The 11,279-nt window shown below is 43.2% G+C and overlaps 1 protein-coding gene across 1 annotated transcript; it reads right to left on the bottom strand.

Annotated features, from left to right (window-relative positions):
• Positions 1-2,125: 2,125 nt before the first annotated feature.
• Positions 2,126-8,090, bottom strand: LOC120225794 (spermatogenesis-associated protein 31A3-like). The gene is made up of 4 exons (XM_039223981.1): positions 7,908-8,090; positions 7,027-7,084; positions 6,395-6,455; positions 2,126-6,122 (listed from the first exon to the last, which is right to left on the bottom strand). Exons 1-4 carry the CDS (start codon positions 8,088-8,090, stop codon positions 2,246-2,248), a joined length of 4,179 nt encoding a protein of 1,392 aa, XP_039079912.1. The 3' UTR covers positions 2,126-2,245.
• Positions 8,091-11,279: the final 3,189 nt, after the last annotated feature.

Genomic DNA, 11,279 nt, shown 5'->3' with positions numbered 1-11,279 from the left:
TCGCCTCCGACCCTGGAGTCTCCGATCCCAGCCCGATTTTATCTTCCCCAGTTCGCACTCACGTTAGAAGACTTTCTCAGTGGATTCTGCATCCTTTTTCTCCCAGTCTCTCAGGTTTTGTAAGGTTTCCAATGGCTTCAGATCTTTTCCGTGTGATGTATGGGTGCGAGTGCAAGTACGGAGCTCCTTACTTCTCTGCCATCTTGCCCCCTCCCTCTCTAGCCCCCACTCCTAACCCAGAACTGAACTGTCAGTGCCCCTTGAGGACTTAATAGCAACCAGGCTCAGGGTCTCTGCTATGTCCCACCCTCTAAGCTCCCAAAGCCCCCAGAGTACTGTCTGTGCTGGGTCCCAATCCCTTTCCACAGGTCTTGGTTTCACTTACATTGCTGGAATTACTCTGGAGGCTGCCTCAGGAATTGGGGCCCAGAGGCAAGACCTGGCTCCAAAAAGAAACCAGTGATACAAGCAGGCTTAAACCCACTCTTCCTCTCTACCTCAGGTCCCACATCCTGACAGGCAAGGGAGACAGGGCCCATTCCTGTTGTCCTCTGGATCAGCGGCATCTCCAGGAGCAAGACTCTCTACCATGGGAATGATGCCCTCTGCAGCTGTTCCCACTGTGCACAAAGAACAGACTAATTCTAGAAAAATTGCTCATCATCTTGCTTTCTCATATGGATAGGGGTCTGGGTGGGAGAGAGCTGTGCTAGAAGTGGAGAGAGTAGTAGACCACTCCTGGGGTGCACCTCCCCATTTTGAACATGTCACTTCCATGCTCTCCCCACCTCCCATTTGACTAATCCTGTCTAATGGCCTCATCTGCTGGACTCTGAAGTATGCAAAGACTGGGAGCCAGACAAGATTTACTACCTGATTGCAGGCCAGTATTTCCACCTTTTAAGTCCCCACAACTCCTTGAGGAGAAGTTCTATGGCCATGTATTTAAGTAAAGGTCACCAGACTGGGAGTCACATCTCAAGTTCCCTAGTCCTGGCTTTCCACCTAAATTCTAGAGTTCAAGAGGTAATAATAATGCTTATTAAGTATATTATTAAGAGACTAACCTTCCCTGATTTGCTTTACTTCTACAAATTTGGCCATCTGTTTTGGACATAAAAGTGGCTTCTCTATGCCTGTGATCTTAGAGCTGGAGTGGGGTGGACACCATGATGGGGTATGATGAGCCAGTGGACCCTTAACTTTTTCTGTCCTTCAGACCTGTAGACAGTTGTGGGATATGAGAAGACTCTTCATTCACTGCAAATGTATGGGCACCATGTGCCACTTTGCCTTTTTCTTTGGATCCAAAACCTTTCAACTTGTCTCCCACATCCCATTCTAAGTTCACAGTATTCAACCGTCACATAGCTACTACATACAGGTACACTCAACCCTGTTTCATTAATCCAGAACTCCTTCTCTAGTGTTAACATAGAGGGAAAGCAGGTGACCCTAGAATATTCGTTTGGGGTAACGGTAAGCATAGCCCTTAGCGACTTCCCTGATGTTCTCCCACTTACACACACTCAGAACTGGAAGTGCCATCCTCATCACTGGAAGTACAGTAAAGGCAGAGGCAAAAGAGGGTGACACTGTAGACTTCATAAAGCTAAGCTAAGAGGAATTCACAGGGCCGACCTCCACCCCAGCTCTTCACAAGAGAGAGACGGGGCTCTCAAGGGCAAGTGTCCTCTATTCTTCACCAAGAGATCCAGGGACAAGATTTCTCCTGCTTCTGGACTTTAGGTCTAGTACCCTCTCCCAAATTTCAATCCACTTGATTCAATCCACTTCCTGGAGCCCAAGTGGGACCCTGAATCCCGCTCCATAATGTCTTTGGAAACCTATCCCCTATAGCTGTATAAATTTCAAAATAGAGTGGAAGCAGAAGAAAGACAAGTTAAACCAGATCTTGGGGTAATGTCTTCATAGTATTTCTCATCTTTTTAGAATAGTTTTTGTTTGCATAATGACAGTATCATGAAAACAATGTATAATGAAAGGATAAGGAGCAAGCCTACAATACTCAAGGCCAAACTCCCTCCATTCTCCTCCCTTCTAGAAGCACATACAGAACACAGGACAGACAAAAGCAACCATTCTACCTTCTTTTGAGGGAAAAACATATATATTTGGGAATATTAAGTATTTGGATGTGCTAATGAGAAAAAAAAACATTTTCTCTACATGGATTAATTTTTTTCTTGGAGACATGTTTTCCTACTAGGTATAAAGACATATTTTATGATCGACCAAATAGGGAGGTCTGAAGAAAACAGTGCCGTGGACAGTGTTGATGGTGGCCAGGGGCACCTGGCATCCTTGGCCCATACTGGCAAGGACTGACTGGAGACAAAGTCTTCTTGGGAGGCAGGGATGGGAGGTGTGTCGAGTCCAGCTGCTCATCCTCAAATCTTACACTTTTAAAGGACTGTCGGTGTTTAACCTGCTTTTCCTTGATAGAACTACTCTGACTATTGGAGATGTCTTGGTGATTGTGGGCTGTATAACTCATTATTCTCCCTTGCTCTGGGTAGAAGGGAATCCTGTGGTAGCAGAAACACCCACATACTGGTGCTTGGAGTTCCTGTTTGTTATCATTTAACTTTGTGACATGAAGTCCATGGTGAATTGCCACTTTTTCCTCTAGAATCTGTCCAACAGCTGTCATGAGTGCCTGAGCCTCAGTAGTCTCATTAGCCATAATTGATCTGCTTCTGACTGGTCCTTGGCTCTGGGCAGAGACTATTATTGGCTTACATTTTTGCAGAATATTCTGACCTTTGACTTTTCTATTGGGGAAAATCCATTGAAAAAAGTGCCTCATCCTTTTTCTGAAGAGGTTTTCTGGAGGACCTTGTTTCTTCCCTGGCAGGAGCTGGATGCATCTGTTCCTAACAGAGTCTACTATTCCCCTGACTGGGGAAGGGTGACTCATACTTTCAGCTTGAGATGTCCTCAATTCTTCAAACCGTTCTTTATTCTTTCCTGAGTTGGGCCTCTTACAGTCCTCTCTCTTATAAGTAGAGTTAGTCATCTTGCTCTGGTTCTTCCATGAGTCTTGGAGTCTAGAGAGCACGGGCTCCTGCTGACTTAAGAAGCTCCTTTGGTCTGCCATGAAGCCGTATAGTATCTGGGAATCTACCTTGTCTCCAGTAGGCACTGTCTGGGGATAACAATGCGGCACCTGAGAAGCCAAGTTGTCTACAGCAAGGAGCATGTGTGTAGGACAGTCTTGAGGCTGGTTATCTGGCTTTATCTTCAATTTGGACTTAAATTCACTAACGTCTGTGTTAAGGCATGACTCTCCAGTATCTTGGAAAGCAGACATTGTAGAAAGTTTTTTACTGGTATCTAAACCCCTCATATGTGCATTTATGGTTTGGGGTTTTGTGAGCACATTGGTTCCCAAGATGGGGCTAGACTGTGGTTGAAGAGTATGAGACTTTGCCTCCACTGCCTCCCTGGCCTTTTCAGCCCTAAAATATTGGGGTCCCAAGTTCATCTTCTGCATTGCTACATTATGGCAGGGGTCTTGTGAGGCCCAATACTCACTCTCCTCTCTTTGCTCATTCCTGGCCATTGGTGAACTGGGACTCAACTCATGGCTGCTCCTTTCAGCCCATTCTGCAGAACCACTCTTTGGAGTTCTGTCTATGAGGCTGAGTGTGAGAGACTGAGAAAGTGGCCTGCTGTTCTGTCCAATCAGAGAGGCCTTTGAGGGCCCCTGGTTGTCATCGGATGGGGTTCTTACCAGGGACCTCGGGATTTCCTCATATGTGGGTGAAGTGGCAAGGAGAGGCCTCTCCAGAATAGGACCTGACTCTTCTGTTATAACTATCTTTCCCAGACATGTCTGAGAAGGTTTTCCCAGGAATTTGGCAAACTTGACTATTGAGGGGGTCCTGGGCAAAGGTTGAACCTTTTTCAACTTAAAGAGATTTATGGGCTTAAGGACCTTGAGGGGTAGACCCCACTTGTGCCTTACCCAAAACTTTATAATATGTGCTTCCAGCACTTCTTGAATGTCTGGATCAAGGAAGGAAACCCTGTGGGAGGTGTTCACATATGGTCCCCAACCCTTCAACATTCCTAGATTTCTGATTTCCCTTTGAGTGTTGGGCTTGGGAAAAGCATGATTGACAGCAAGCCAGGATTGATGCACACTCACAGGGATCAGACTCTCCCTGATCTTTCCCAACTTCCTGCCCAAATGGTCTTTCAGGAGGTTTTCTAGTTTCTTATCTAAGCTCTTTAGTAAATCACTTCCTGAGTCACTCGTTGACGGCCCCAAGTCACTTTCTAACTCCTCAGAGTTTACTTCCTGAAACCCCATTAGAGACCTTTCTGAGTCCCCGGAGAGATCTTTTGAGACCTTTCCCAAAATACACCCCAGGCCTTTACCCATGCCCTGACTTAGCTGGAACCCCACTTTCCGTGTATCCTTGTTGCTTTTACCTGCACATGCAGAGGACCATGAGGGTCCATGCTTGCCCTTTGCCTGACATGTCCCTGGTAATTCACCCTGAAGCTGCCTTAGTTCCAGAGACTCTTGGATCTTACGGGGTAGTTCCCACCGGTGTTGGATGAGCCACTTTTGTAGGTGTTGCTCCAGTTGCTTACGGAGTTCAGGACTGATTGGAAAATTCTCAGGAAGCAGGGAGACTGCCCAGCTGTCTTCAGGAAGATTGGAAGTGAAAACACTAAAAACTTCTTGAGATCTTTTGATTGCAGAGGATAAAGCCCACCCACTTTCTAGTTGCTTCTGCAACAAAGGCCATTCTGGATGTTGAATCTCAGTTGGGATGAGAAATTGTGACTTATCTGGGCCTATAGGGCAAGATATTTCACAGGCCTTAATCTGAGGTGGTGAAGGTGATAGGTTTGGAAGAGAGGATTGGAGATGATCCTGAGTCAGGATTTGAGCTAGGGGTGGTGGTTGGAATTGAGGTATAGTTGACATCAAGGATTGAGATTGGAACTCCAGTTGGGACAGGTGTTGGGACTGGGAAAGCAGTGGAGATAGTTTGGCCTGCATTTGAATTGGGCAGGCACTTGAGATTCCATTGAATAAGAGAGAGGGAGACTGTAGCACTGGAGAGCCCTCAGAAATCCAGGCAGTAGCCACCAGAGATTCGCTATGTAGAGAGGGGAGACCCCAGAAAAGCTGGTTATATTTCTGCTGTAGATGGGGCCCCAAGACCTTAGGATATGAGAGTTTCTGAGGACCAGACAGCTGCTCTGATTTTCCTTTTGTGCTCCAGAAATGTTGGGGGCTTGTGTTCTGTTCAGGACTCAGTGATTTCAACATATTTCCTAAAGAATTCAGGTGGTAGTCTGGGTTTTGGATTGCATATGATTCATTTTTTTCTTTTTCTTTCAAAATCTTGATCTTGACTCTTTTTTTGACTTGTATCTCCAGAAGCTTCTGATCATCTGAGCTCAGCAAAGAGGGGCTAACAGCTCCTATGTGTCTGTTGGTCAGGTTTCCCCAGAATGAGGCCTTTGGTGAGTAGTGGGAAAGGTGTTCTTGCTGAGACTCATAATTTGATGAGGTTGAGAGGCACAGGGCTTTGGCAGCAGTGTGCCACCAGGACAGGGTTGAAATGGGACAACTTGAGTGGCCAAGGCCTGAGATGGCTAGGACAGGAGTAGCTGACCAAGGGGTGTGAGACGACCTATGTGGAATGGTGCTCAGTGGGAATGTCAAGGAGTCACAGTGAGGAAGAGTCAGAATAGAGTCTGGAGGTTGTGGAGCAGAGGAGGCTGTCAGAGGTGGAGAGCAGGCCTCTGAATTAAGGGGATGAGGAAGGGGAGGGGAAAGAACAATTGGCTGGGTTGGAAGGCTGTCGAGGGGAAGGAAGGGCTCTGGTGGCAAAGAGGCATTCAGAGATGAGTGGGAATGAACAGAAATTGAAGAGACTGTTGAGCCAAGAAGTAGAGGGCGCTGGGTCAGAGGAACTGGGGTAGCCAACAAGGACATGGTGGGAGCAGCATCATCCACAGTCTCCCTGTATGGCTGGTGGGCTCCAGCAGGCACTGCTTTGCACACCTCACCAGGGAGGTCTTGACATAAGAGTTGATGAAAGCCACCCTTGTCAGGGAGCCTCCCCAGGCAGCTGCAGGAGACAGGAAGCAAAAGCTGCAGCTAGAAACTGACAGGGCAAGGAAGGCAGGGCAGTCTGGGCAGGGATAAACACCTGCAACCCACAGCCCTTCACAGTCTCCATACTGACTTCACATTGCTCCTGCTATTCCTTACCCCAGAGCTTTAATCATACTTTGTTCCCATGTCTCCCCCTCTCAGGATTCCCTGTGGACCAGGGGTCACATCATAAACTGGGACAAAGGAGGAGCAAGGAAAAGGGGAAGAAGTGGAAAGATTCTTTACCTTTGCAGAAGTGAAATCAGACTGCGAGCTCCCTCTAATTCTTTCAGGCAATTTTTGCAAGCTGGAAATAAGGAGGCTGGGTTACAGTTGTGAAAGTAGGGCCCTAAATGTCTTAGGGGAGACTGAACACAATGTCCTTTTAGGGGGATACTGTTGGGAGATTAGACTATGGAGGCCAAGCATCACTGTTCAAAGCCACATGATCCCTCACAGTGATAGCAAGGTTTATGATGGGGAGCACTTTGTCATTTACATTACCCTCCAGGGCCCTCACAGCTGCCTTGTTGGGGATAAAGGACAAGGGTCACCTCACAAATGAATCTGAGTGAAGTTAAACCACTTATTGACCTAGATATCTGTTCCACCTCTGAATCTAGGCATTAATGGTCTACTACAGCCCACACACCCCTGTCAGCTGACACCCATTTCAACCCCTATCAACTTCCTTCCAAGCATAGAATCTGTGAAATATACAGTAGTTGATCTCCTTCCCAAGAACCTCTGTGAGGGCTCTGTTTCCTGAGGGATGATCTCTGCCCCTGGCATCCTTGGAGATCGTGAAATTAGACCCTCAGGGGCAAGAGAGATGGAGGAGAACTTGGCACATGTAGGGCTAAATGGCATAAGCTTACCTTTCAAATCTCTGCTTTTTTTTTTACTCTTGTTCCTCCTCATCATTTCCACTTGACTCTACAAAAGAAGATGAGGGGCTGGGACTCAATTATCTCTTCTCTCTAGATCATTCGCAGGTGCTCATTGTTCATAAACTATGACTTTCTACATTTCTACATCTAATGGGGCTCTGTGGTCTTTTCTTTTACTCATTTTTAAAATAAATAGAATATTTTTAGTTTTTCTTCTTTGAAGAATGCAAAGATTGATTTTCTATGTGAGATCACTATGAATTTCTTTCATCACTATTCCTCTACTCAAGAAACACACATACGCAGAGGGTGATAAGCATGGAGGAGGGCACTTGTTGGGAAGAGCACTGGGTATTATATGGAAACCAACTTGACAATAAACTATATTTAAAAAAAAAAAGGAACACACACATACAGGTCCTTCTATGCTCTGTTTCCCGAGTTCAGACGCCCCACTCTAACCCTTTAGATGCTCTCTGGGGCTCAGTACTGCCTTCACATCAGCCTAACACAGAGGAAGAGCTCACCTGAGACATCTGTCACAGGAAGGAGAAAGTGACTGGTAAAACAATGCTTAGGAGTCTGTCTTCCTGCAGAGAATGAACTCAGTATACAGTTCTCACTCACTGGTCACTGCATTTGGGACTTTGCCCAGGAGATGTGGGGTCTGGGTCAAAGATGTTGGGATGGAAATCCATATGCCCACTCAGCTTTGCCTGCCCTGGCTGGTCCCCAAGAAGGATGATGTTCTATTCTTTCCTCAGGTTTCCCATCTCACAAGTCTCTCCAGATGATTTAGAAAAGTGAATATGAGAATAAGAAAATTTAAAAAGATAATCCCTGTTGGGGTTTAGCCAAAGTTTCCTTACCTTCCTGACATTTCTATATTTCTTAGCTGGTGGTAAGGATGGTTTACTCTGAAAGCAGGGGAGTAACAGAAGGAAGAGTCCCAATCCACACAGGAAGGCAAAGATGGTATCAATCACCCAGGAGGTGGAACCAGAACTCAGCCAGGTGGTACCAGTGCTTCTCAGAGAAAAGAAATTCTCCATCTTTGGAAATCTGCTCTCCTCAGGCAACTGAGCACTGATAGTTCACTTGGGGACAGAACTCCAGGCCTGCATCACAGAGCTAAAGCCTTGTCACAAAGGGTTCTTGAGAATGGGGGAGGGGGTGTTGAGAAAAGCAGGGTAGACCACCACCCCTCCCCCATCATTCAGTCCCACAGATCCCTGCAATTCCCTGGGCCTTCTAGATTCCTCCTCCCAACTCTACACTCATCTCAGAGAGACCTTAGCCAATTTTCTATTCATTCAATCTGGAACTCAGATATTACCTGGTCCCTTTTGCCCATTAAGGGTCTTGACTATGGCCCACCAATTTTATAGCCCTTGAAAATTTGAAGTTGACCCTAGAATTTTGGCTATTTCCCAAGGAATTTTACTTTCTGGATTTTCTCTGTCCTCATCTCTAGCTTCCCATATAATGTTTTTGTCTTGTATAAACCCAGGTACATAATTTAGATTTCTTTTGCATTTAATTAGTTTTATGAATTTTAGTGTTTGCTTTGTCTCATTCTCAGAAGGACATATACACAGAAAAATAAAATTATTCAAAATTCATAAATCAAAGTATGAAAGTTACTTTTTAAAGTTTGTGGCATTTGTAATTCTGAAGTTAGTAAAGCTTTAAACTGCACAAAGACTTTTGGGACATGCTGGATACATACACATATTCACAGACATACATACACTTAACCTTTCACAAAACAATCCAGTATTTCCAAATCCAAGAATCCACAATTTTCTACAGAAAACATTTTTTCATCTATTGTCTTGACCTGATTTTATACTTTATTTTTGTTTTATTTTGAATTTTTAAATTTTCCACATAAGTTTTAAAACGTTGTTTTAGTTCATTACAGCTTCTATAACAAAATACCACAGAACAGGTGGATCAAACAACATAAATTTATTTCTCACAATTCTGGGGTCTAAGTCCAAAGTCAAGTGCCCCAGCATGGTCACATTCTGGTGAAGTACCTCTTCCTGGTTCATAGCGCTTTCTCACTGTGTCCTCACATGGTGGGAAGGGGTGAGGAATCTATCTGGAGACTTTTTTGTAAGGCACTAATCCCTTCCACAAGGGCTCATAAATGTGTTCCAATGGTCTCATCTCTTCTTTCTTTAGGAGTTAGGATTTGAACATATGGATTTGGGTGGGGGGACACACACACTCAACAAATGTATGTGGCACATATGCCACACTCAGAAGCCAGGAATGGGTTAGTTTATTTATACTCCTTTATAATAGTCTCACCTCAAATTAAAATTTTATCAAAATTTGGACTTCTTTGTATTCATATCTGCCTTCTATATTTTCTTTATTACTTTATTTTTAATATGTTTTGTTTGATGGGTTTTTTGATATTTAAAATCTTATCAGACAATCTTACCTTGATTAAATTAATTGCTATTTTATTATGATTTATTTCTGCCATGTTATTTTGATTTGTTTTCCATATTTTCTTTATTCTTTTTTCTTCTCTTTTTGCATCTTCCAATTATGGATCAAATGTTCTTTTTATTCAAAATTTGAGAGTTTTAATATCATAATGGTTTTATATCATTAATTATGTTAATTTCCTTCTCAGTTTCTTACATGTGTCAATACTAATATTATCTCAGCAATCCAGAATACTCTTGCCTCCTCTATTTTGCTTTCTCTGTAATGACAGCCCTTACTTCAAGAGGATATTACTGAAGTTTTGCTTCTGGGTTATTTTGTATATGCCACGATTTCATGTATTTTTTTATGATACAGTAAACATCACTAATATCAATCCTTATGTCCCCACAACTGCATGTTCGTAGATTTATTTTTCTTCCTCCTGGAGAATTTCCTCTAGGAATATTTTCCAACAGACTTATGTAAAATAAAACTGTTGAGGCCTTCTTTTCTTTTTTCTTTTTTAAATGCTCTCTCAGCATCAGTGGGAGGGACAGAGAGGGTGGGGACAGAGAATCCAAAGAAGGCTCCATGCTGACAACAGCAAGCCCAACGAAGGGCTAGAACCCACAAACCCTGAGATCATGACCTGAGGCAAAGCCCGAAGCTCAACCAGTTGAGCCACACAGGCTCCCCAGTCTTATTTTCTGATAAGATCTTATTTCTCTGCCCTTGTATTTAAAAGATCTTGGCTGCATATAATTCAAAGCTTAAATTTTCATTCCTTTCAATTCTTTAAACACATTACTCCACCCCATCCTTGTCTCCAACATTGCTGTTGAAAAGCCTGATATCAATCAAAAGTCACATTTTCTTTAAAAGATGATCTGACTTTTTATCATTTCAACAGGATGCTATAAAAAAAGAAGTATAAATCACTTTGCAACTATAAACTTAACTAAGTTTATAGTTAAATTATAGTTTATTAAGAAGCGATGTTGTATTTTGTCAAATGCTTTTTCTGCATCTATCGACAGGATCATATGGCTTTTATCTTTTCTTTTGTTGATGTCATATATCACACTGATTGATTTGCGAGTATTGAACCAGCCCTGTAACCCAGGAATGAATCCCACTTGATCTTGGTGGATAATTCTTTTTATGTGCTGTTGCATTCGATTAGCAAATATCTTGTTGAGGATTTTTGCATTTCTATGCATCAGGGATATTGGCCTGTATTTCTCTTTTTTTGCTGGGTCTCTGTCTGTTTTGGGAATCAAAGTGATGCTGGCTTTGTAAAATGAATCCGGAAGTTTTATTTCAATTTCTATTTTTTGAAACAGTTTGAGAAGTATAGGTATTAATACTCCTTTAAATGTCTGGTAGAATTCCCCAGGAAAGCCATCTGGTCCAAGACTCTTATCTGTTGGGAGATTTTTGATAACTGATTCAGTTTCTTCATGAGTTATGGGTCTTTTCAAATTTTCTATTCCTTCCCATTTGAGTTTTGGTAGTGTGTGGGTGTTTAGAAACTTGTTCATTTCTTCCAGGTTATCCAGTTTGTTGGCATATAACTTTTCATAATAATCCCTGATAATTGTTTGTATTTCTGAGAAATTGGTTGTAACAAATCCATTCTTACTTGACACATTTCCAAAGGCAAGGGAATTAAAAGGAAAAATGAACTATTGGGACCTCATCAAGACAAAAGCTTTTGCACTGCAAAGGAAACAATAAAAGAAACTAAAAGGCAACTGATGGAATGGGAAAAGAAAAAAAAAAAAGACAGTTGC

The sequence above is a fragment of the Hyaena hyaena genome, unplaced genomic scaffold (assembly GCF_003009895.1).
Source record: "Hyaena hyaena isolate Hyena2069 unplaced genomic scaffold, ASM300989v1 scaffold_1520, whole genome shotgun sequence".
Taxonomy (NCBI): Eukaryota; Metazoa; Chordata; class Mammalia; order Carnivora; family Hyaenidae; genus Hyaena; species Hyaena hyaena.
Note: the sequence above shows the minus strand (reverse complement) of the source record. Positions and strands in the feature narration are given on the sequence as shown.